The sequence below is a fragment of the Hypanus sabinus genome, chromosome X1, assembly GCF_030144855.1.
Source record: "Hypanus sabinus isolate sHypSab1 chromosome X1, sHypSab1.hap1, whole genome shotgun sequence".
NCBI classification, from domain to species: Eukaryota; Metazoa; Chordata; class Chondrichthyes; order Myliobatiformes; family Dasyatidae; genus Hypanus; species Hypanus sabinus.
The window spans coordinates 54,275,320-54,302,740 of NC_082738.1; the positions used below are offsets into that span (position 1 = coordinate 54,275,320).

Here is a 27,421-nt window from a genome sequence, read left to right on the forward strand (position 1 = left end):
AAGTCATAGAAGGAGTACAACACCTCACAAGCTACACATGTGGAATTTCCTGATTTATCAATGGAAGAGCCTGCATTTCCCATAATGGCCTCAAGAGCCATCTCAGACTGCACAAAAGGAGAGCAAACCCTTGACCCCTAAGGAAAGGAGAAGATACAGGAGAAGGAAGAGGAGGAAGAGTAAGGAGAAACAGAAATACATAAATAGAAACATAAATACATTGAGGTAGTACAGAAGGAAAAGAATAATAGAATGCAGAATATAACTTTACAATTACAGAGAAAGTGCAGTGTATGTGAATAAATAAGGAGCAAAGGCCATGACAAGATAGACTGAGAGATCAAGAGGTCCATTCAAGAGTCTTATCACTGTGGCATAGAAGCTGTCCTTGAGCTTGCTAGTGTGTGTGTTCAGGCTTTTGTATCAACTGCATGATAGAAGGGAGGCAAAAAAAGTCTGACTAGGGTAGGAAGGGTCTTTCATCTAGAGTCATATTTTGAAGAGACTAAGGACTTAGCCTGGCCAATACTTCTTTACAATTCTTCAGAGACAGCTGTGTTCAGATTAGAGGCTGTCATTCTGTCATAATAGTAGAGGGAACAATTCAATAAGTGTGAAAGTTGCAATGTAAATTCAGCTCTTTCATTTTCTTTTTAATGCACCTTCATCTAATCTATCAGGAGTATAGTTGTGTCTCAGCAAATATACCAAAATACTTCACTGTGATGCATGTGAACTAGTTTTGTGGGGAAGGATAATGGGAAAAAAAATCAAAAGTTATTACACAACTCAAAGAGAAGCATTTTCAAGACAGAACTTGCAATATGCTGCAGAAAATTATTGCTGGGCATGGTGGTAGTGGCTGATACATTAGGGACATTTAAGAGTCACATAGATGTAAGAAAAATGGAGGCTGTGTAGGAGGAAAGGGTGAGGTTGACTATGGTCAGGACAAAATTGTGAGCTAAAGAGCCCATACTATTCTATGATCTCAATGATGAAGAAATTGACAGTCATAGGTGTCTTCATCCATAATGCTTTAAGCATACTGAGATACAATAATAAACTGTTTCTGCTGAGCTGGAAAGAAAAATACATTAACCTATTTTTTTCATGGTGAAGGGCTTAATCTGACTTTTGTTTCTCTTCTGTGATTGTTTATCATTTGGTGGCTTTAGTTGCATTATTACCACACCCAAAAAGAAAGACATTCTGTCGCTAAAGAATTAGAGGATGACATACTGCCGCTAGAAAAGACCAAGTTAGGGCTAATTAGAACATAAGAAACAGGAGTAAGAGAAGGTAAATCTGTACCATCATTCAATGAGATCTTTGGCCTCAGCTCCACCTTCCTGCATGATTCCCACTTTGCTCACAAGTTTTATCTCATCCTTTAACATCTCAATCACACAGCATCCACAGGATGATAATTTAGTGCAGTTCCTTAACTCCAACCACTCACCGAGTAAGCCTGCAACTTCGTATGCTTTCTTCTGTTCAATAGTTTCATAGTTCAGGGCTTCAAAGAAAACGTCCAACACTAAAATATTCTCCCTGCAACAAAAAAAAATGTAAAAAGCAAATGAAAGTACTGTTGGAAAGGGTCTGTGTCAGTAGGAGAAAGTATACTTTATGTAAATATATGAACAGAGCTGTCTATTGACATGAATACTTAGTTGGTGTGAAAATGCAGGTCCATGCTTGAAAATAAAGTGATTCCTACTTTGGAAAACTGTATCGAGATCAGAGAGAAGCTAAATTTCTCCTGTTTCTCTCCTTCGCAGTTCAGGTGTCAGACCTGAAACATTTACCGTTTCTCTTTCCATAGATGCTCTTGACCAGCTGAGTTTTTCTAGAATTTTTTTGTTTTTTATTTCAGCTTTCCAGTATATTTACACTATCATGTATTTAAGTCATTTTTATGTATTGTGTTGATGTGCATCACTAATTCAGAGTTAATCAAAGTAACATATGTTCTACATTTAAGAATCATGTTATGAAGTGTCTTTGTTGGTTGTTATATAATTCTTTAACTTTCATTCAAACATCTTTCAGAAACTTCAATCAGAATGGGCAATGCACTGTATGGGGATAATAGCAAATACTTCTTCATATGAACAGGAAAATATTTTAGTCTGGCATTGTATTCGTCCAATGGTATCTACTCTTTCCAGGGTGTAAAAAGATATAATAGAAGTCGAGATATATTGGTTCTCGCAATCAGTAAATTAGATTGGTAAATTTCTTGCTGAGTTTACCTTATTGCCAAATCTATAAAAGGCATTATCTGTCTGCACCAATGCCACAATTAAATACCTTCACATTCATTCTCATTGTTTGCAACTGTCCTGTCATCAAACTCGATTTAATCAAAATTTCTAAAGTCCACTAAAAAATTATTCTGCAGTTTCACAATAAATGCATGTAACCCAGATTAATTAAACTCAAAGATGAAATGTTAGAAAGCTCCACCTGCGGAGGGATGAAAATGAGGTTTACCATACTTAAAAAAAAGAGAACTTGAGAAAAAAGGCTATGTGAAGACAAGGTGTGGCTGATGAGGCTGATGATCAAACAACAGTAACGCAGCAAACTAACTAAAGATAAAAACTGTTAAAAGTGGAATTAGTAATTAGTATCTCTACCCTACTTACCGGAAAACCTCTAGGTGAAACACCTGGAGGAAGACGATAAAGATGAAAGAATTATTGAAGATAGAGCTATAACAAGCATCTGCTATAGCGAGATGATATCAGCAGAGAATAGTGTCCAGGATCTCTACCATGTAACCTGGAAGTAGTTCTGTTAAATCATACCAAGGGTTTTGGGGAGTTAAAACACTTTTATTTTTCCAAGTGTATAAGCTGTGTGTGAAATATGTTTGGTAGTGTTGTAACTGAAAAATGTTTGGAAATATGATGTTGAATTGTTTTGAAGTAAAAAATAGAATGCATATCAGACCTTACAGATTAGTAACCCTGTTGTCTATAGGTCAGGATATTTTGTGCAAATATTGTGAATCGACGTTCCGTGGATGATCAACTATTTCATCCAGTGATCTAAGGAACAAGGTTACGAGTCACCCAAGATCGAAGAACCAGCGCGGGTACAAAATGTTTCCAGACATAGAGGATTTAATACGGTTGGATGTATAAGTTAATTTTTCATTCAGATCTGATTGTTTTCGCAAAGATTTGATAAGTTACTGAATGAGATTTACTAGATCTAATTTGTTAGGGAAATTGGAGTAATAAAGGTTATTCTAATGAATCTCACTGATTCTAATTAAAAAGAAATTTAATTTTCGTTTGATATCTGAGATTTGGAACTAAGACATTTGTTGGAATTTTGAATTGTTCTTGCTCATATAAATATTTTGTATATATTGCTGTTTTTTTTTATTAACAAACTTACCTCCAGAAGTGTGTGTTTTCTATTCATTGCCTCCTTCTGATATCTAGAGCTTCTGATGGCCCACTAGCACCTGGTGTAATATTGATTTTCCCATAAGGAGTGTGGCGACCAGTCACACAAGGTAAGACAAGTGCTACACAGGTGTTACAAGCAGAATTTGACAATGTAAGCAATAATCTTGGTCATCAAAGTACATATTAATCAATGGAGCTTACCTCTTAAAAGGAGAGACTAGATAGGGTTCTTGGGGGAGAAAGCAAACTGCTGGAAGAACTCAGCAAGTTGAGCAGCAGCTGTGGAAGGAAAGGAGTTATTGACATTGTGAGGTGAGACACTACATCTGTCCCCTCTTGTGTATCAGCATAGGTTGGGTTTGTTCTCCATGAGCAGAGGAGTGACTTGCTAGAGGTATAAAGCATATGAAAGGAATATTTAGAGTAGATAATAAAAATCATGTTCCTATGGTATGGATATCTAAGACAAGGGGACATGGATTTACGGTTTACATGGGATCTGAGAGGGATTTTTATTTCATATTGAGAATGGTTGAAGTCTGGAATGTGCAGCCTGAAAAAGTGATGAAGGCAGTAACTCTCACAACATTTATTCCTTAGTGATTGAATTTCTAAGCCATAGGAAGCTACAGACCTAATGTACTGTAAGTAAAAGAGATTAGTGTTGATGGATACAACAGGCAGCATGGACTTGGTGGTCCAAAGGGTCTGTTTTTGTGCTGCATGACACTTGGACTCCATAACTCTATGGCTCAAATTGTAACTGCAGAAGACCCCATTCTAATTAAGGAAGTTTATTTAAGGTTTAATAATGAAACTCAAGAACTATACATTCCACAAAAAAATTACTCATGAATTTACCATTAGTTGATTGTAGAACCTCTTCCATAGGTAAGCAATTTCAGTACTTTTCATTTATTGTGGGAGCAGATAGCTACTTTTGCCATTTGTCATATAGTTGTAAACGTAAAAATACAGAGGACAGCTTCAAATAGCAAATTAAATTCTATTGCCCCCAGTATATATCTCACAAATATTTCTATCCCTTTTCACTTTCCTGTAGTCCTGTGTTAGTAAAGTCCACTAATTGAACCTTGACTAAGTGTAGTGACTGTGTCCATCATGGGCTGAGAAATTTTATCATGAGGTACATGGTTTTATTTACACTATATAGTAATTGTGCAGTGAACATGGGTAGCTCATTGCTCTCAGCAATTTCTGGTCCATCATACAGAGCCATTCTTTGAGCATGGTAGCCTTATGGAAATTATAATCAGAATGAAAATGAATGCCCATCAGGTGTGTATGAAATGCTTGAAACCCTGCTTTAATGATCCAGTTTTAGTTGCTGAGCTTTATGGAATGGCAACTGAGCAACTGAGCAAAGAGAGAGGATGAGATATAATGCCAATAAAATTCTGATATCCTATGAATACAGCATTAACCAATTTAAAAGGTTTATTGCATTGCAAGCTTTGATAGGTATGCACCTTTTTCAGTGTAGAGCGAATAAGTCATCATCAAACATCTCAGATGTATCTGCAAGAAAATGAGCAATGAGAGCTTCAACCAGAACAGATCAGTGTTGGTCATTCCAAATGAGGATAATAGAAAGAAATGTTCCATTTTCTATTCTTTCTTTTAGTGTGTAGTCATTGTTAAAACAATGGGTTCAGAAACTTCATGAGTTACAGACAAAGTTTGCCTTATACTTGAGGAATAATGTGTAATGGCCAAGAAGACAGAGTCTAACCAGTTCCTCTTGATATCAGCATTGTTGAACTTCCAACCACGAATATTTTTGGTGGGATGGACAGAGATCTGAGACAATTGGAGGCTGTGGGGGTAGGAGGAAAATTTCACCAGGAACTCTGCAGGTTTAGAAACAGAAATATTGCAACTACAGGAGCAGTAGAGACACTGGATATTTTGTGAATGATGTCAGCAAATGATTTATGCCCTGCCTTTCTTTCCAACACTTACAAAGACATTGATTGGAGGGTTGATGGAAACAGGTGATCCTAATCAAAATTCTGAACAGGACAGGACATTGTAGTCTCAGAATCTTAGGGATAATGATTGCAGTATCCAATAAATACTTACGAAATGTACTTTTCTGTCTTGTTAAATTTCTTTTCAAGGTATTTTGCAGAGGTTCGACTAGGAATCTTCACCATGGACAGCTCCTTGTTGTACCGTGTTAGATAACATGGTGTTTTGCAAAGACAGTTGTTGTCTGTCTCTGCCAGCATGGCTATAAAATGGGAAAGGAACTAAATGTTAGCTGTCATCCAGAAGCTGCTTTCTTGGTTCTTAGTCATAATCAAGTTGTAATTTTGCTTCATTTTATGTATACAGGTATGTTCTGTATAGTGTGTACTTCTTAAGATGTTTCCAGCACTGGAGATTTCAACCCTCTATTCTGCTACTCTTCTGTGATTCCTTCTATTTCTTCGAGAACTTCTCTGTCTAGAGATACTTGCACTGTTCTCTGTGGTGAAGAATGATGCAAAAATTTATTTAATACTATTTCTGTTTCCTGTTATTAATTCACTAGCCTCCTTCTACAGAGGTCCCACACTGACCTTATCACCTTCTTTCTATATATATATCCATAGAAATATTTACTGTTTTTTTTGAATTACACATGTTTTCTCTGAAAATCAATTTTCTCCCTTATGAGTTTTTTAATCTTTTGCTGTTGGTACTTAAAAAGTTTCCAATGACTAGTCTTTGCCATGCTGTATGCTCTGCTTTTCTAATTAAAATGATACTTGACCTCTTTGTTAATCACAGATGTGCCTCTTAAGCATGGAATCCTTCCTTCTAATTGGTATAAATTCATGTTGAGTGCATTGGATCAGTTGATTGAATATCTGTTACTGTTTATCTAATGACCTGTCTCTTAGTTTGTTTTTCCAGCAAACTTTAGACAACTTCATACCATTATAATAGCCCTTATTTAATTATGACACTGGCTTTGGTCCTGTGGTGTTCTGAAATTCTATCATGTTGTGGTCACTGCAAGAGGAATTTTAACCGCAGGATCTCTTATTAATCCCTTCTTCCAATTCGGAACCAAATCTGAAACAGCTTGCTCCTGGGCAGCTTCCGTAGGATATTGTTCTAAGAAGTCATCCCTGACACACATCACATATTCATCTTCTACATTATGGTTGCCAGTTTAGTTTGCCCAATCAAAGTGTGAATTAACATATCCCATGACAAATGCAATTCCCTTCAAACATGCCCTAGAGAATTTCCTATTATGTTTCATCCTAATGAGAGGTCACATCGGGGACCGATAGACAGCTTTCTTTTCCTTGCTATTCATGATCTCAATCTAAATTGATTCTACATTATTTTTTATTTCCTTTATATCATGACTGAGCAGTGCTCTGAAAACTTCCTTGATTAACAATGCTGCCCTGCTCCTCTCCATTTTGGCCATTTCTTTTAGGAACATCACATAATCTGGAACTGAGTGCAAGGCTCCATAAAAACTATTAGTTCATATACTCATGACTTACACATACTTATGACTGTGTGGCTGAGCACAGCTTCAATGCCATGTTTAAGTTTGCTGATGACACCACTGTCAGAGACTGAAACAAAGGTGGCAATGAATCAGTTTATAAAAGGGAGATTGAAAATGTGACTGAGTGATGCCATAATAACAACCCCTTACTCAATGTCAGCAAGACCAAGGAGCTGATGAGTAACTTCAGGAGAGGGAAACCAGAGATCCATGAGTCAGTCCTGGTCGGGGTATCAGAGGTGAAGAAGGTCAGCAAATTTATATTCCTTGGTTTTATCAGAAGACTGGTGGACATGTTTGTGAAGTGGTGTGGGAGGAATGACCAGTTCCTGAGTGTGGCCAAAATCAGGGAGGTGGTGATTGATTTTAGGAGGAAGAGGACTGTGATGAATCCTGTATACATTCTGGGAGAAGTATTTGTGGCAGTGGAGGAGTACAAATACTTGGGTGTTAGCCTCGACAACAGACTTGACTGGAAAATTAACACCAAGGCTGTTTACAAGAAGGGGATGAGCAGACTCTGTTTTCTAAGGAAACCGAGACCCTTCAATGTGTGTAGTGGGATGTTGGAGACCTTTTACCAGTCTGTTGTAGCGAGTGCAGTCTTCTTTGCTGCTTTATGTTGGGGGAGCAGCATCAGAGCTGGTGATGCAAATAGTCTAAATAAACTCATCAAAAAGGCTGGACCTGTCCTTGGCTACAACCTGGACTTGTTTGATTTAGTGGTGGAGAGGAGGTCACTAAACAAACTGTTTTACATGATGGACAATGAGACAATCCTCTCCATGACCCTCTGAATAAGCAGCAGAGCCCCCCCAACCCCTTTCAAACAGACTCATTCAGCTCCACTGTCACAAGGATCGTTACAGAAAATCCTTCCTACCAAATGCAATAAGCATGTACAACAGTTCATCTCCATGCGACGTGCTGCTGTAATGAAAGAATTTCCCACTCAGGATCAATGAAGTATTTATTACTTTTATTATTTCAGAGGTCCTGTCCTGGGCTCAGCATGAATGTACAATTATGAAGAAAGCACGATCATGCCTCTACTTCCCTAGGAGTTTGTGAATATTCAGCATGACGTCTAAACCTTAGACTAACTTCAATAGATGTATAGTGAATAGTATATTGACTGACTGCATCATAGCTGGGTATGGAAACAACAATGCCCTTGAATAGAAAATCCAGCAAAAGGTAGTGGATATGAGCCCAGTCCATTAAGGGTAAAGCCTTCCCACCATTAAGTACATTTACATGGAGTGTTGTTTCAGGAAAGCAGCATCCATCATCAGGGACCCCCACCACCAAGGTCATGCTCCCTTCTCGCTGCTGCAATCAAGAAGGTGGTACAGGAGCCTCAGGACTCACACCACCAGGTTCAGGAACAATTATTACCCCTCAACCATCAGGCTCCTAAACCCAAGGGGCTGACTACTCAACTGCATTTGCCCCATCACCGAACTGTTCCCACAAACCAATGGACTCACTTTTAAGAATTCTTCATCTGATGTTCTCTTTACTTATTGCTTGCTTGCTTGCTTGTTTGGTTATTTGTTTATTATTTCATTTCTTTTGCGTTCTTTGTATTTGCACAGTTTGTTGCTTTTTACACACTGGTTGTCCATCTTGTTGGTATGGTCTTTCACTGATTCTATTATGGTTATTGGACTTATTGATTATGCATTCATGAAAATGAATCTCATGGTTGTACATATATGGTGACGTATATGTACTTCGGTAATAATTTTACTTTGAACTTTGAACATATGTTGCTATCTGTGCTGTCAGAAGTGAACCACATGTATGCCAAGCTTTGTCTTCTGTTGTCTGAAGTTGCTCAGCACCATATTTTAATTTGGTGTTAAAATTGTTTCTGTAAAACTACCTGTGCCACTTTCACAGGAATTTACAAAGAAAATAATATTTCCCTTTGTTTACTGATCCAATTGAATTAACTGGACAGGAATTGAACAGAAGTGGAGATGGATATTCTTGGACATGTTTAATGCTGACAAAAAAAATCTAACCCCAAATGAGCAGTGATTTAGAATTATTGCCAACAGTAGAGTGAAGAAGCTCACAATAATCCTTACACATTGCTGATTTTAGGATAAAGCATATTAACAATTCATTGTGAGTTGACAAGTAAGACCAGGAATTACTGTTAAATGAACACTTACTGTGTCATTGTCAAATCATTCACTTCCTTGCACCTTATATTTTCAAACAGATGCTTCTTATGGGTTTAAATTTTTTCTAACTTTCTAACAACTTACATTCATTTAGCATCTCTATGTGATTCGTGAATCATTTCTGATGATATATTTTTAAGCTGTATATAATCCCCAAGGCCCTCTCAAGATTCAGTTACGAGGCATATGAACATTGGATGGCTCTATGGATGGCCAACTGTAATATCTTTCATCAAAATTCAATGTATCCTTATTCAAAATAATTGCAATTTCCTAGAATTAAATAGTAAAGCAAGCACTCAAATACTTAAATAAAGGAAATGCTGCAATGAGGATATATTAAACTCAGTTAGTAATTGCATTGTTTTGATGGAAAAACAACTTTAAATAAAGGTATCAAATGCTGGTGGTGTAAGTAGTATTAGCCTATCTACGATACCTGCATAGATTTCCACTAGTGAGCACATGAAACCTCTCATGCAGGTGAAAAGTGCAAATTATTCTTGCCCAGTAAATTGAGAAATAGAGATAACTCACCTAAGGTTGGCTCTACACACTCCTTGTATTGCTCAGGGGTGCAGTAGTGAGCATCACCTGTAATGCAGGTTAGTGGAAGGTCATTATAGAGTCTTCCTCAGAGTCTCCAAGCATTTCACTTTGGAATAGGGGCAATATAACCAACATTATCCTCAGTAGTTTCTTTATGAATGAACAAGGAGCTTGAATTGAAGATACCCAAAGCACAGAGTCCAATTAGAATGATTGTGCCTGCTTTGGCTGCATTTGGATCAAAACAGAACAAGTCCTATGATCTTGGTCTCCTCATAGCCCTAGCCGGTTTCAATATTTATCATTTTCTCTTTAACAGTACAATAGACCTGGCTTCAAAGCTTACCCATACTGTTTGTCGAGCTCTGGAAATCAGCATTTTAACTTCATTTTAAGGTTCAAATCCCTGTGGAGCTAGCTGGACAGCCATACACTGTAAACCACATGGTCAGAACCCCCCTATAGTCTCACTGTTCAGAGAGATTAAACAATCTTGAATCACTTCAGTCTGGTTTAAGTTCAATTATATTTATTTTGAAGGAAAATAGGCAGAGTTATTAAAGAACTCAACTTAACGTCAGATATTTTCAACCCAAATAATTTACTTGCCTTGGAGGCCGAAAAATACAAACTTTCCTAATTGCTAGGGAGGCAGGCTAGTCGTATCAGGAGGGGGAGAGTATGTATACACAGGAGTTTAGGAGAGCCTGTACTCACTAGAGGAGTGAAAGAATATCATAAAAATATGTTTTTCAGAGAACTTGGACTGAGATGAAGGAAAATCTCTACATTGAGAGGACTGTATATGTTTGGGATTCTCTACCCCGGTGTTGAATATACAATTGAGTTTATTCGACACCAAATAATAGATTTTTAAACACATAGGATGTTGAAGGGTAAGTGGAATAGGCAGGAAAAGAGATTTAAGGCAGCAGATCAGCAATGATCTGAGTAAATGAGTAATAGTTTCTATTGTACTACTTTTTCAATGGTAAGAGATTCAAAATGTCTTTGTATCTAGGTCACTAAAATGCACAGATACAAAGATGAGTGAGGCAGATGAACCTAGAGCAGCATACAAAACATAAGAGGGACTTAGTGGGTCAGGCAAACATCTACGGAGAGAAATGGATATCACCATTTTGGGTCAAGACCCTTTGGCTAGACTTGGGAAAGAGTAGAAATAGCCATCACAAAAAGTTGATATGAAGGGGTGGAGCAAGTGATTGCTTCGAAGCTGCGGATAAAATCAGTGCAGCTGTATTCTCACAAACACAAGAAAATCTGCAGATGCTGGAAATCCAAACCAACACACACAAGGTGCTGGAGGATCTCAGCAGGCTAGGCAGCATGACTGGCCTCCTCTACTGTCATGATGAGGCCACACTCAGGTTGGAGGAGCAACACCCTGTATTCTGTCTGGGTAGCCTCCAACCTGATGATGCGAACATCGATTTCTCGAACAGCTGGTAAATGCCCCCCTTCTTTCACCATTCCCTATTCCTGTTTCCCTCTCTCACCTCTCTCTCTCTCAAAAAGAACAATATTACAATAGACATACATTTTAATATATACGTAGATTGAGAAAATCAGGTTGGTGCTGGATCCCAAGAGAGGGAATTTGTAGAATGGCTATGAGATGTCTTTTTAGAGCAGCTTGTGGAAATGCAGGATTAGGTGTTGTGTAATGAACCAGATTTGAATATGGAGATTAAGGTAAAGGCACCCTTAGGAGACAGTGATCATTACACAATAGAATTCACCCTGCAGTTTCAAAGGAAGAAGATCAAAGTTAGATATATCAATAATACAGAGCAGTAAAGGGAATTACAGAAACATGAGAGAGGAGCTGGCCAAAGATGATTGGAAAGGGACACTAGCAAAACAACAATGACTGGAGTTTCTGGGAGCAATTCAGAAGGCGCAGGGTAAGTGCATCCCAAAGATGAAAAAAGATCCTAAAATGAGGACGAGGCTGACAAAGGAAGTCAAAAACAGCATAAAAAGAAAAGAGAGGGCATATAATATAGCAAAAATTAGTGGTATTTAGAGGACTCAGAAGCTTTAAGAAACAGAAGACAACTAATAAGCTATAAGGAGAGAAAAGATGAAATATGAAGGTAAGCTAGCCAATAATATAAAAGGATGCCAAATTTTTTTCCAAATATGAGGCAAAGGGGGGATATCGGACTGCTATAAAATGACATTGGTGAGGTAGTGATGGGGAACAAAGAAATGGCAGACAAGCATAATAAGTATTTTGCATTAGTCTTCACTGTGAAAGACACTAAGGGTATGGCAGAAATGAGTGCAGTTGCTATTACTAAGAAGAAGATACCTGGGAAGCTGAAAGTGTGAAGGTAGTTAAATCAATTGAACCAGATGGTGTACATCCCAGAGTTCTAAAAGAGGTGGCTGAATATATTGTAGAGGCATTATTAATGATCTTTCAAGAATCACTACAATTTGAAATAGTTCCAGTGGAGAATTGTAAATTTCATTCCACCCTCTAAGAAGGGAGGGAGGCAAAAGAAAGGATATTATATGCCAGGTAGCCTGACTTCAGTGGTTAGGAAGATGTTGGAGCCCATTACTAAGGATGAGGTTTCAGAGTACTTGGAGGCACATGATAAAATAGGCCAAAGACAGCATGGTTCCCTTAAGGGGAAATCTTACCTAACAAATCTGTTGGAATGCTTTAAGGAAATACAGGCAGGATAGAAAAAGAGAGTCTATGGATGTTGTTCACTTGAGTTCTCAGAAAATCTTTGACAAGGTGTTGCACATGCGGCTGCTTAACAAGATAAGAGCCTATGGTGTTACAGGAAAGATACTAGCATGGATAGAAATTTGACTGACTGGCAGAAAGCAAAGAGCGGGAAAAAAAGGGGACTTCTTTTGCTTGGCTGCCAATGACTAGTGGGGTTCCTCAGGGGGCAGTGTTGGGAAGGCTTCTTTTCATACTATATGCCAATAATTTGGATGATAAAATTGATAGCTTTGTGGCCAAGTTTGTGGACAATACAATGATAGGTGGAGGGGCAGGTAGTGTTGAGGAAGCAGGGAGTCTACAGAAGGATTTAGACAGATTGGCCAAAGAAGTGGTAGATGGAAATATAATGTAGGGAAGTGTATGGTCATACATTTTGGTAAAAAGAGTGAAGAGTATTTTTTAAATGGGGATAAAATTAAAAATCAGAGGTGCAAAGAGTCTTGGGAGAGCTTGTACAGGATTCCCTAAAGGTTAACTTGCAGGTTGAGTCAATGGTAAGGAAGGCAAATGCAATATTAGCATTTATTTTAAGAGGACTAGAATATAAGAACAAGGATGTGATGTGGAGGCTTTATAAGGCATTATTCAGACTGTTCTTGGAGTGCTGTGAGCAGTTTTAGGCCCCTTGTCTAAGAAAAAATGTGCTTGCATTGTAAAGTGTCCAGAGGAGGATCACAAGAATGGCTCTGGGAATGAAAGGGTTAATGTATGAGGAGCATTTTATGGCTCTGGGCCTGTACTTGCTGGAGTTTATGAGGTGGAGAATGAGGTGGGGATCTCATTGAAACATTTTGAATATTGAAAGGCATAGTTAAGAGTGGATATGGACATCCCATATTAGGTGAGTTGAGGACCAGAGCACACCACCTCAGAATAGAGGCATGTCCCTTTAGAACAGAAATTAGGAGGAATTTCTTTAGTCAGAGGGTAGTGAAATTGTGGAATTCCCTGCTGCACAGATGGCTGTGGAGGCAAAGTCATTATTTAAAGTGGAGGTTGATAGGTTCTTGATTCATCAGGGAGCCAAAGGTTATGGGAGAATGAATGAGAATGCGATTGAGAGGGATAATAAATCAGTCATTAGGGAATGGCAGAGCAGACTCAATGGGTCGAATGGTCACAGTCTGCTCCTATGCATTATGGTCTATGGTATTACATTGTTCCTTCAGCATTGTTTTTTGTTTCAAACTCTTCAGGTTTAAAGAAAATGTATGGGGCAGGGGAACTTAAAGAAATAAATTAACAGAGCAAAAGAGGGGCACAAAATGGTTCTCTTGTACTTTCCACAGCCCAACAGGCTTATTACTAACCCCAGCTTTCGAATACAGCTGCATGTCCTTTCCCAAGGGCCAAAGTTACTTGTGACAAAATTAAACTTTTAACAAATTAACAAATTAACAATTTTAACAAATTAACTTGTTCAACTTCTTGTTGTAAGCACGAATCAGTCTTCAGTTCTTAATGTAAATTCCATCAGTAATCTGTTTGAAGTTAAAAGGGCACTTGGAATGGCTACTAAGAGATGTGCTTTGCAAAGTCAAATGACCATGTGACTTCTTGTCTGCACTTGCCAAACAACTACTGGTCTATATTAAACCAGGCAATTGCAACTATTGTGCTGAGAAGCTTTTTGACCATCTGTATAAATTATTTTGTGCCAGCAAAGATATCTGGAAAACATTACATGCATATGATGTCATCAAGCAGCACAAACAATATAAATATTAGGAAGCTCTGAGGATTGTTAGAAATGGCATGGAGAATGACAGAAAAAACTCAAATTCAGTCTTCAGCCTTTGGTTTCTGCAACAGACAACTCGTTCCTCTGCAATTTGTTGGTATGTTTTTTTAATTTGTAGGAATTGTATCTGTGTTTGGAAATCCTTTGTAGTTTTTTAAATCTTTTGCAATTTGGAAATATTTTATAAATCAAAAATCTACTGTGACTGTTAAAAATGTGTTAAGAACTATTTGTCTAAGTTTGAATGTGTATCATTAAAAACAAAACAAGATATGTTTAAATTACTTCTTTAGCTGGAAGTATCTCCTCCTTGATGGGCAGGCGGGGGGGGGGTGGGGGGGGGAGAGAATCCACCACTCAAATGGTGAGTATTTTCAGTGAGACCTTACCACAGAGACTGGACAGGGAGGTAAACTAGTCCTTGAAGAGTAGGTGGATACATTATAATTACCCTTATATGGGATTATCTGTAGATATCCACATCAGATAGAGCTTAAAGTCTTCAATTAAGTTTAGGGCTTTGTAGACAGGGAACCCAATATCATCACTGTACAACACTAAGGAAAATCCAAAGCATTCTATAAGTACATTGAAGGCAAGGGAAAACCAGGAAAAGGAACCCATTAGGGAACAAAATAGCAAAATGGCATGCGCCAAAGGACTTAATGGCATGCGCCAAAGGAGTTATTAAATTAATAGTTTTCATTTATATTCACTCAAGAGAAGGACATGACATTCTGAGAGTTTTTTTAAGTTTTGAGAAAAACAGATGGCTGACCCTTGGAATTTGTACCTGTGGAGAAGAATCCTCCCATCTTTCCAAACCAGCCAGCAAATCTAGACTAGAACATGGAACAGAACAATACAGCATAAGGACAGGGCCTTCAGTCCATGATGTCTCTACCAAACATCATGGCAGATTAAATTAATTCCACCTGCCCACACATGGTGTGTGCTATGTGATCCAGGCCCCTATCCTTCTCTGTGTAAAAGTCTTGCCTCATATATCTCTCTTAAACGTACCTCCTCTCACTATAAACTTATGTCCTCTAATATGACATTTCCATTCTGGGAAAAATATTCTATTTACCTCTCATAATTGTATATACTGTACATCTATCAGGTCTCCTCTTAGCCTCTGACACTTCAGAGAAAACAATCCAAATTTGTCCAATCTCTCCTTATAACTAATCCTCACTAATCCAGACAACATTCTGGTAAACCTCTTCTGCACCCTCTCCAAAGACTCCACACCCTTCCTGTAATGCAACAACCAGAAATGCACACAATACTCCAGATGTGGTCTAACTAAAGTTTTATAAAGCTGGTACATGATTTCCCGACTTTTATATTTAGTAGCTCTATACCTTTGTTCCACTTAGCTACTTGAGTTTCTGTTTTCAGGGAGCTATGAACTTGCACCCCAGGATCCCTCTGTACATCAATGCTCCAAAGGATCCTGCCATTTACTGTATATTTTCCCCAAATAATTGGCCTTTCAAAGTTTAATGCCTCACACCTGTTCAGATTTATTCCTATCTGGTATTTCTCCTCTCTTATTTCCAACTGGTTGATATCTTGCTTTATTCTTTTACGACAATCGTCACTATACACAAGTTCACCAATCTTTGTCTTATTGTTTGAACGATTTAATTTAAACATCTGTTGCAATTTCCCTCCTGCCTGTCACAGATATGGAGATTGCATGGGGTTCCCTGCTTACCTGGCATGTGCACCATTCGACAGTTGCAGTTCTCCACCAGGTACCTGGTTTCACAATCAATCCTGCAGGCTGTGATACTGTAACTTGAGAAAAAGTCTGTGTTAACAGCTGATGATTGGCAGTCTCCCCAGGGTGGTGGCAGGTATATCAGCTGAAAGAAGCAATAATGCAGACATCAAACAGCACATTAAATTTTATTCAAAACCTTTTTAATAATACAATAGACCACAGTTTTATCCTCAGCTCCACTTTGATACTTATTTATTTTCTGTAAAATTCAACAAAGTTGTAAATTGTTTTAACCTGGAGCAGGAAATAAGAGAGAATGCTTAGAGTAGGGTTTGAAATTCAGCTAAAGAAATTAACTGTTAACATCAGTTATTCTTTTCATCTCCAGGCTGAATGGAGGGAGGAGGATTCTCCTCATGGAGGAGTCTTAAACAAGGAATCAGAGTCTCAGATAAAGGACCACGTCATTTAGGAGTTCAATGAGAGGAAATTTCTTCACAGTGAGGATGGTGAATCTTTGGAATTCTCTACCCTAAAGCCTCAATCATTGAGTTCACTAGAAACAGTCAGAGAGACCTGGATATGAAGGGAAGCAGGGGTTATGGGGATAGCGCAGGAAAATTTAAATAAGATAGAAGATCAGGCATGTTCATGATCATGACCATGAGCAGGTACAAAGAGCTGGTTGGTCTACTCTTGCTCCTACATCTTATGTTATTTCCCAGCCTTTGATTTAAGCCTGGAAACTATTGTGATTGCAGGAGAAGGGAATGGTGAACAGAGGCATGATCGGTGGACAGTGAGTGGAGTTGTGCTGAAAAATGACAGGCAGATCAAGCCAGATAGGAAAGGAAGAGGGGTGGAGTTAGGAGATATGATAGATGGTTGCAGAGTTTTGAAATGAAACATTGACAATATTATTTTCTCCAACCCCCACCCCCCATTGATGCTGCTTGACCCGCTGTGTTCCTGTAGCAGATTGTGCTCCTCTTGTCATTGATGCTGTGGTCCGAAAAATGCTGACACATTTTATTTTGCATCAGGTTTTATTTTTATATAGGATTCTGTGCTAAGTAGAAATTCTAATATTTCCACATTATAATCAGAAGATTTGACTTCGCCCACTTATTACATGTCAATTCATACTGATGCATGAAGATTTCAGACAACCAAAGTAAGGATGTCCACATTTTTCTCAGGTTGGCTTTTATGCTATTTATATTAAATTCAGATTTCATATTACAACGGTTTATTTTCCATGTCAATTAATTTTTCAAAAGATGTCAATGAAGCTGGAGCTTGAAAACTTAAATGTTACCTGTCAAAATGAGACATAATCTTTGGTTAAATATACTTCATAGGAACACCCAAGATATGACTCTAAAATTAAATCATATTCATATAAAATATGGGCCTAGGTGTTCCCAAATCGTAGAAACCCATTTGAAATAATACCATCCTGCAGAATGCCTGGAATATCAGCTTTCAACTAGACTGCTGGATAACCACCAGCAAATATAACCACATCATAGAGAACTACAACAAATACATTGAAGTAAACACCAAGTATCAAGCTAATGAATTGGGTAGAAGAGAATGAGTGTAGAGAGCTACTCGAAGAATACATCAGGACAACCACCAGGAAGCTATAAAACCATAAGACATAGGAGCTGAATTAGGCCATTTGGCTCATTGAATTGCACAATTTTACAGACCTACAAACTGCACTGCCTTTACTTAAAAACTAACTAGATGTTCAAAAATTGCAGAGTTATGAATGCAGCCCAGACCATCATGCAAAGCAGCCTCCCTCTAGCGACTCTGCCTACACTTCCCATTGCCTCAGTAAAGCACTCAATAAAAACAAAGAACCCTCCTACTCTGGTGATTACCACTTCACCCTCTCCTGTTTGGCAGTAAATAGATAACCACAAAAGCAAGTACCAGCAGACTCAAGGACAGCTGCTGTCACACTTTTATCAGCTTCTTGAATGGGCCTCTCATCCACTACAGATGAATCTATCACAATATGGTCCTTGCCCTTTATTTGTCTACTTGTGCTGCACTTTCTCTGTTACATTATATTCTGCGTTTTTTTACATTTTTACAATGTCAACATATGTATGGCATAATCTGCCTGGATGACGTGCAAAATTATTTGCTGTATTTGAACAGTGCAGGAGCAGTGATTGTATTGTTGTTGTTCCTTTTCATGTCTTGTATCGCATTGAGCGATTTTTTTTTTGCCATTTCCATAGCATGTAACTTTTTTTTTATGAGGCTGAGTTGCTAGTTTGACGCTCAACCTAGCACAGATTGAAAGCGTGCCAGGAGCTAGCTGGATTCAAACTCAAGACCCTTCACCTCGAAGTCCGGCACTGATGCCATCACATCACCAGCCGGCTAGTGATTCTATTATATGAAGCATAGGTGCATTAACATTTAAGAAAGACCAGAGTGATTCCCTTAATTGGTTTAAATTGTCCGAGTGACTTGGAAAGGAATTTCCTGAATACTATTTGCCTCTTAAACTTGGTTCCATTCCTTGTGTTTTTTGTAATTCCATAAGAATATATGACTTTGGAAAATATTGGAAAATATGTAGCATTGGAGATCCAATCACCATGAGTATGGAACAGGCCTTTTGGTCTTCCCCTGTCCATTGCTTGTGTATGTTTGTATGTTGAGCAACAGTAAAAAGTCAGGAATACAAAAACTATATTGTTGTGTTGCTGTAGAGAGTGGGCTCTGTGCTGAGTGGAATAAAGTCTGGCACACTGTTCCAAACACATGCCACAACTATAAATCCCTTTTCACAATCTGGAGTATTACTCATGATTAAGCAGCCATATAGACTTTCGTTTTGCTCTAGGTTCCTGCACCGAACAGGCACAACCACACTTGGAATAATGTCTGAGCTTCGTTCAGCAAACCTTACTGAGATAGTAACAGGACATGATGCTGCACTGAGCTCCATTCAACTCTCAAATTCTCATTCCAATATTTGTACAGACATTGTTGTCTAGATTTCCACAAATACTCCAATACTCATGCCAATTCACACAGGCATGAACCTGTCTGACATCTATAGTTAAGATGCTAGAATATCTCTCAGGATGGAATTCTTTACATAGTTTAGATTGAATTATTATATTTATATGGAATATAAAGCTCATGCTACAAAGTTATAGTTTCTGTGTTAACAATGTGTCAATGAATTTCATTTCTGGATTTGGCAACCTTCAATATTATGTACCCAAAATGGACTGAGATTGGCCTGTCATAAAATTAATCAGCAGACTGGATCAATAAAGACTAAACTATTCTATTTGCCTTCATTCTGGCTTATGTTCACATCCCCCAGATCCATTTTATATGAAAATAAATGTAATGATGCTCACACTAAACAAATGACCATATCTGGGACAGATTCTTTGGAGCTCCCCTGGCCATTTTCCAAGTCCAGCATTGTAGCCTGCCATATATAATCCAATCAAAGTGTTCAAGATTTGTTAGATCATAGTCATTTCAGCCTGAGGTCCTAAGGTACAGCACGGTGTCATGGCACCTGGCATAAATAATTGAATTTTGGAAAGGACACTGCGAGCCTAGCTAAATTCAGCACATGTGCTGCAACACAGTAAGTCAATCTGGTAAAATCTAATATATAATATCTAATATAATATCTAAATCTAATATATAGAGCATTCCAGTGGCTTATTGATATTAACTGTGGCATTAAAAAAAATACACAAGACATAGTCTTGTGATACTTAAGGAACAGAATTAACAATTGTAGCGTACCTGGTTGCTTGTCTTAGTATTCTTTATATTTTACTCTGCTGTTATATACAATGAATGGAGTGACAGAGTAGAATGCACTAAAAAAACTATGTTAATTTTGCTTTAAAGCCTTTAATAATCTTTTAAATCCTGGTCAATTTGAAGGAATTCTCTCAGGTAGTGTAATTCCTGTGATCTCTCAAAATGCAAGTATCAGGGAAGTGAAACTTTTATCACCCCCAACACTGATGTTACAAAGTAAAGGCTCTTTTAACCAAGTGAAAAAATTGATATTCACTTCTTTTTCCACTATATGTCATGTGAGTTTTACTGAAAAGAAAGACTTGCATTTACTTACCTACTTTATAAAAGCCCCAAAACATATTAGTTAATGAGGTAATTTTGAAGTCTAGTAATGTAGGAAACATGGCAATCGTTTTCTCACACAATAAGCCCCCACAAACAATATGGTAATGGTGAAATAATTTGTTTTTACTGATCCTTAGTAATGGATAAACATTTTCCATTTTCCTTTTCTCTTCTTAAAACAGAGCCATGGCATTTTTCACATTTACTTCAGAGTGTCTCAATTTAACATCCCATCTGAAACAGCATGCAAGGTTCTGTTAGTTGTGCTTGGTAATTGAATATTTATGCTTAGACCTCTTGATTGAAACTTATAGTTATCTTCCAAATTAAAGGTTAGAACGGAACTGAATGAATCACACCTAACCCTTTGCAAATGGAGTGGTTTCATTGCTTTAAAAAGTCATTTTGGTCAGAATGATGTTTCTCTTAGGTACATTCAAACCTTTAGTTGGTCAAGTTATTTAACTTGAACAATATTTCCCAAGAAACATTGTTCCATTGAAATTACCTTACTAGGTTCCAAAATTGTCTGTCATCACTCTGAATCAGAACACTGAAGATTCAAGATAGTCTCAAGAGAAGTGATCACATACCTTGGATGATACTCCAATGAAGTACCATAAGAATGGCACACTGGCAAAAATTACAGTAATCAAACTGTATCTCCATCTGCCTGATTAGGTATATCTAAGAGATCCCATGGCACTCATTAAAGTACAAAGGGAACCCTCTCAACATTTACTCTCAAACAACATTACTAAATGAAGAATCTCTGCTAATTTTTCCCTTTTTCTATATCTGTGAGATGCTTGTGTTAATTGACTACTGGCTCTGCCAAGACTACAACGCTGAGATGCTCTGAGGGTAACATACAAATACACCTATTTTAGTCTTTTCACCTGTGGAATATTGGTTAAAAATCTTTATACATGTACAGCATTTCAAGAAATGTTTGTTCATGTTGTTAATCTTCCACGTGTGGTTGTTCTCATTGGGATCATCTTGTGATTATTCATCACTAGCCTCTCAAATTGGCTAGTTCTATTGCATACTGACTATGAGTTCATCATAAATGCCAGCACTTTGAATTAAATATCAATATTTACTATTTAAATGGAGCCAAGACCCCAGGTCCTGCATGTACAGCCAAATGTGGATGTCCCAAAATGACTTATGCAGAACAATTAATCTTGCTGAGATTTCTCAAGCCATTCTGCGTTTGACTTGGAATATGTGGTCTTGCTTTTTTTTTACTGTGATGGGGATTGAGGGTTGCAGATAAGAAAGCAAAGGCTTTCAAACTGAGGTTTCTTCAGTGTTGCAACCATGTTGCCTTGTTGCTATGTTGCATTTGCTTCTTGTTGCTGATTTCTCTGTTCGATGGCTGACTTATTATAGTCACATTTACTGAGATACAGTGAAATGATTTTGTTTGTCTGCCATCCAAACAAACTGTGCTATACATAATTATACTGAGGCAATAAAAAGAAAACAGAATGCAGAATATAGTCATGCAACTACAGAGAAAGTGCAGTACAGACAAACAAATAAAATATAAGAGCCTCAATAAAGTAGCTTGGGAGATGGAGCTCAAGAGTTTATCTATTAGCATACAAGAGGTATGTTCAAGAGTCCAATAACAGTGGGACAGAAGCTGTCCTCGAGTCTGGTGTGCTCTTTAGGTTTTATATTTTCGGCCTGAGAGGAGGGGGGAGAAGAAATTAGCTGCTTTCCCCACTGTAGCTGGAGTGTGGACGGAGTCACGAGGGGGGAGTTAGGTTCGTGTGATGGACTGGGTATTTATAATCTATGTTCATGTTTCAAAGCACTGATCAACACCACCATAAGCTAGTGCTGTTGCCTCACAGTTTCAATCTGACCCCTGGTGATATCAGTGTGAAGTTTGCATTTTCTCCCTGTGACTGCATTGCTATCCCCAGCTGCTCCAATTTTCTCCCACATCCAAAAGACTTGCTGGTTAGTCGGTAAATTGTTTACAGCAAATGGGCTGAATGGCCTCCAATGTGCTGAGGAAACATGAAACCATTCCCAGAACAGCTGAAAGAAGATGTGGACAATATTATGCCTGTGGGTCACTGTTTTAAATGAAGGATTAAAATGGTGTAAAGAAGCAGTCAAAGATCAGCAGTTTTCTGTGTGTTAAAAATTTATTTGAATAGCTAAAAGCAAATATTAAGTTTCAATATTTCTTTAAAGGACTCATGCTTGTGAAAAAAGTTTTTTGTTCCATCTTGCATCAATTTATCTGAAGCTACTTTTATTGACTTGCTTCCTATTCAATGACAAAATTAAGTGATAAGATCTTGTTCCCTATAGCTTTCATGTGCAATTTTAAAATGAAGCAACATTTAATTACTTTAATACAATTTTTATTTTTGTGTGGTAAAATGCCAACTACAATTTAAAATTCAATGTGAATACTTCACTGAATGCGATTCTGTGGTTAATTGGATACTAGAGCATCCCTCAACACATTCCTGTTAAACAGAATGTTTACTTGTTGAAAGTCTTGATGGAAACTGAGCATAGTAGGATTTCTTGAAATGTCATCACCTCATTGGTTCATTCACTGATTCCATTAGATTGTGTAATGTGGTGGGTGCAATTCAGAGCACATATAGGAAAAGATGAATTTCTATATTATGTTGTGTAAATGGAAGACATTTTGAATCGAAGGACTAATTTCAACTAACCACCTGCTGCACAGACATAATTCTGCTTTCATTAGTTTTTTTTCCTCTAAGAGCCTGACCACAGATGTAAATATACAGATAGTCAGCAGACTCCAGACACTGTAAGATGCTGATGCAATAACAGGATAATATGGTGCAATTTGGAATATGTAATAGTCCAGTGCAAGTTACAGCAGCACAGCTGGGCCTGTCCAGTGTTGGAAACAGAATTGTTAGGAAACCTGATCACTTTATTTGCCCTTTATTATCTTGCTGGATCAACTAATTAGTTCTCCTAGTAATAGTCTGGTTAAGGGACATGTGCATACATTCTGAATTAGCTGACCATTCTTTGCCAGCTTTCTACTAAAAAAAACTGAATATTTGCATCTATTTTAATGGAGAGAAAAGACAGGAAAGAAACAAGTTCTTGTCACTACACATTTAAAAATAATTAGTTGAATTGTTTTTATCCTTAGTTGTTCTCATACAATTTTATAGTTTCATATTTTATTACAACATAGAAGACTATTCAGCCCACTGAGAGAATGCCAGCTCTCAGAGCAATCCCATCAACCTCATTGCCTCACTTATTCTCGATCACATATCCATCAATTCCTCTCAATTCTCCGTTGTCCAAGAAGAGCAGGCTGAACTGCCTCAACAAGTATTGCTCGGCGAACTCACATCTACTGCGATGAAGTGCTTTGGGAGGCTGGTCACGGCTAGAATTAGTTCCTATCAAGGACCTGGAACTGCTGCAATTTGCCAACTGCCACAACAGCAGATGCAATCTCACTGGATCTTTACTTGGTCTTGGACCACTTAGACAACAGCAATACCTACATCAAGCTGTCGTTTGTTGATTACAGCTCCATGTTCAACATCATCATCACCCCAGTACTAATCAACGAGCTTCAAATCCTTGGCCTTTGTACCTCCCTTGTTAACTGGATCCTGGACTTCCTCATCGGGAGACCACAGTCAGTTCAGTTTGGAAATAACATCTCCTTCTCGCGGACAATCGAAACTGGTGAACTTCACGGATATATGCTTAGCCCAGTGCTCTACTCTCTCTACACTTATGACCGTATGGCTAGGCAAAGCTCAAATGCTATCTATAAATTCACTGACGACTCAAATGTTGTTGGTAGAGTTGCATACGGTGATGAGGAGGCATACAGGAGTGAGATAGATCAGCTGGTTGAGTTCTGTTGTAACACGAGCCTTGCATTCAACATCAGTAAGGCCTAGGGATTGTGGACTTTAGGGAGGGGAAGTTGGGGGAATACTCATCAGTCTTCATCAAGTGGTCAAAGGTGGAGAGGGTGAGCAGCTTCAAGCTCCTGGGTATCAGTGTTTCAGGAGATCAATCCTAGGCCCAACACATTGATACCATTACAAAGAAGGCACATCAGTGGCTATACTTAGGAGTTTGAGGCGATTTGTTATGTTACCAAAGACACCTGAAAATTTCTACAAATGTACTATGGAGGGAATTATGACTGGTTGCATCATTGTCTGGTATGGAGGCTCCATCGCACAGGATTGAAAAATACTGCAGAGGACTGTGGACTCAGCCAGCTCCGTAATGGGCAGTAGCCTCCCTCCATTGAGAATGTCTGCAAAAGGCAGTGCCTCAAGGCGGCGGCATCCATCATTAAGGTCCTTCACTATCTAGACATGCCCTCTTCAAATTATGATATCAGGGATGAGGTACAAAGGCTTGAAGTCACACACATCTTTAACAAACAGGTTTTTTTCCCTTTATCATCAGATTTCTGATCGGTCCATGAACTCATGAACATTACTTTGCTTCCTTTTTGTGCTATTTATTTTCATAATTCTTATTGCAATTTATAATAATTTTATGTATTGCACTCTACTGCTGCCACAAAAGAACAAAGATCATGAAATCTGATTCTGACTACTGCCTCCAACTACACTAGGGACAATTTACAGAGCCAATTAAGCCATCAATATATCTTTTGGATGCAAAAAGAAACTAGAGCATTCAAGAAAAGCATACACTGTCAAAGGGGAAACATGCAAACTCTGTGCACAGGTCACTGGGTCTGTGTGAAAGCAGCTCTATTTACTACCCCATTGTTAATTCTGGTTTATATATAGGTTTTTAATAACTTTTAACATGTTTTTAAAACATATCAGTTTTGATATTAGAGCAGGCCAGGAGAAATGCCTTTAACAGTTATCAAAGATTTTTCAGAACTGATGCAAGCTCTATAACTTAAAACAATAACTGTTTCTATCTCCAGAGATGCTGCCTGACTAGCTGAGTACCTACAGTACTTCTTTCTTTTTCTATTAATTGCCTTTAGCTCCTAAGTACAAATGAAAGATTATTTTGCGGACCTTGCTTTTATTCAAATTTGTCATTCTCTGTTTTGATAATTGTTTCATCCAAATACAATGGATTCTGGTTAATTGGGACACATCAGGATCAGTATAATTTGGCCGAATTAACTGGATACCACAATTAGCCAAAATTTCATGGAAATAGTTAAAAAGATATTAAAAAGTCAAACTACCATTGCACTGAGTAAAAAATTATGTATTTAAGTGAAACACAGAACAATTAAAACACTATCAAAACTGCAAAAGTACTATAAAACTGTGTATTAGTTCCTAATAGTTATCAACAGAGGAATTCATCCAGTGTACGCTGTTGTGTTCTTTTGATTGACTGTAAATCAACAAAATCAGCGCAGACAACTTGTGCAGATACTTAGGGACTACCTTTATAGAAAGCTTTCGATGATTGCATCTTCCAAATCTTCATTTTCATAGTAACCTTCAAGATTATTGTCGTTAGCTTCAAATTCTTCATAGTTCCTAACTCGAACTAGTGAAATAGTTTCATTTTCACTCCTGGCCATTTCTGGTATCTCAAAGTCTCAATGCTTGAATCCGCAGCAAGCAAAACTGTTCTGAATTATCTCATTGCTTATTTCTCACCAACTATCAATAACAAAAATCACTGCTTTTTGAAGAGGAACATACACACCTGATGCCATTTAATAGGTGTTCTTTGAGCTCGGTGTAGTGTCAAATGGCCATACAAGTGCACACGACTGATGTTAGTTAGAAATAGTTTGGTAGCAGTCTACTGTCCCAATGAAGTGTCATAGTTTCCCCCAATAAATGAAAGGGATCCCAGCTATTTTCTTGATTAGTTTTTGTTCATTAAGAGTTTTCCAAAATAAATGACTGCCCCAATTAACCAGAATCCACTGTATTTTTGGGTGTATGTTTAAATACTTAACTGAGAAAAGTACACTGATCTACTGTAACTCATTTATTATAATGGGAAATAGGTTTCTTGACCATCTGCTTAAATGACATTAAAAGGTTTAATTACAGTCAAAACACTTTAAGCACACTTAGATCAGATTACACTACCTCTGTTTTCTATTTTATAAATCCTTGTAAATACTAATCTATCAATTTTTCAGCTTGAATACTTCATTATTCATTAACCTTTGGAGCCTCATCAGTCTGAATGTACAAATAAGGTTTCTAAACTGCTCAATCAATGGAAATTTAAGCCAATCATTTTCTGAATTAATATATTTATACTGCTGTATACATATATTTAGTACCTGCTCTTCAGTTTGCATTCCCTTTAAAATTGAGTTCAGCTTGTAGAAATCACCCTGAAAGATGATTTTAATAGCACTAACTAGTTTATATGATTGATCAATATGCAAGGCTCTTCTATGCCCGCTTGATGAGCAGACACTGTATATTCTCAGCCAGCTCTTAATTTTAGTAAATGCTTTTAGGGAAAAAAAGGGCACACAGTGTGCATGTACACAGCTATGTAATGACCTAGACAACTTCTCAAAAATGACTCGAGACAAAACTTTCTTCAGGGTGTTTAATGAGTTAAATAGAATACATATTAAATACATATAGAATTGTTGTGCACCTGAATATACTGCCAATTATTCTCACAACCAGTGTTAACCAAGATAATACACATATGCAACACTTCATAACTATCAGTGTTTACGAGCAAACTTGTGGTGCAATAATAAATTTAAATATAATACTTCCTTCAAAATATATCTACAAAATGTTTACCAATATTGTCTCAAGGGCAAATAAAGAATGGATGGACATGTGTGCCTTTCCACCATGTGGGTCAAATAGAATCAAAACTAACCAATACAGGAAAGGATATAAAAAAAAGCTTATTTACAGGAAGTGATGTTCATACAAACTGAGCTATGCCTCTAGAGGCCAGAACACTCCCTGCCTGGCATCCAAAGGATGTCAAACTTGACTACTGAAACCAAAAGCCAAGGGATCGTGTCATTAAGTCTTTGGAAAAAGAAGGATAGTCTCAGAGACTGTTCTTGAAAACAGTCTTACTACCCAGTCTTTAACTGTTCTCACTTTGAAAATGCCAGAGTTGATGACATAGTTGCTCGTGGTAATGTCTAAAAGCAGAGAGGTGACATGGAGCTTACACAGAACAACAATTGAGTGAGTTACCTCTGAAATGAGTTGTGTCTTCTTAATACATCCTTCCACTCGCAGTAGCCCATCAGAGTCAAGAAAAGAACAGAGTTTACTAAGGGAATGTTGCTTTGGAAG

The 27,421-nt window shown here is 37.7% G+C and overlaps 1 protein-coding gene across 1 annotated transcript in view; it reads right to left on the bottom strand.

Moving 5' to 3' along the window:
• The window catches only part of asic2 (acid-sensing (proton-gated) ion channel 2), a 567,562-nt gene that overhangs the window by 66,250 nt on the left and 473,891 nt on the right, over positions 1-27,421 (bottom strand). The window contains exons 4-7 of the mRNA XM_059955656.1: positions 15,948-16,098; positions 9,699-9,755; positions 5,532-5,682; positions 1,463-1,554 (exon numbers count right to left, since the gene is read on the bottom strand). Coding sequence (XP_059811639.1) covers positions 1,463-1,554; positions 5,532-5,682; positions 9,699-9,755; positions 15,948-16,098 — 451 coding nt within the window. The remainder of the gene's footprint in view (positions 1-1,462; positions 1,555-5,531; positions 5,683-9,698; positions 9,756-15,947; positions 16,099-27,421) is intronic.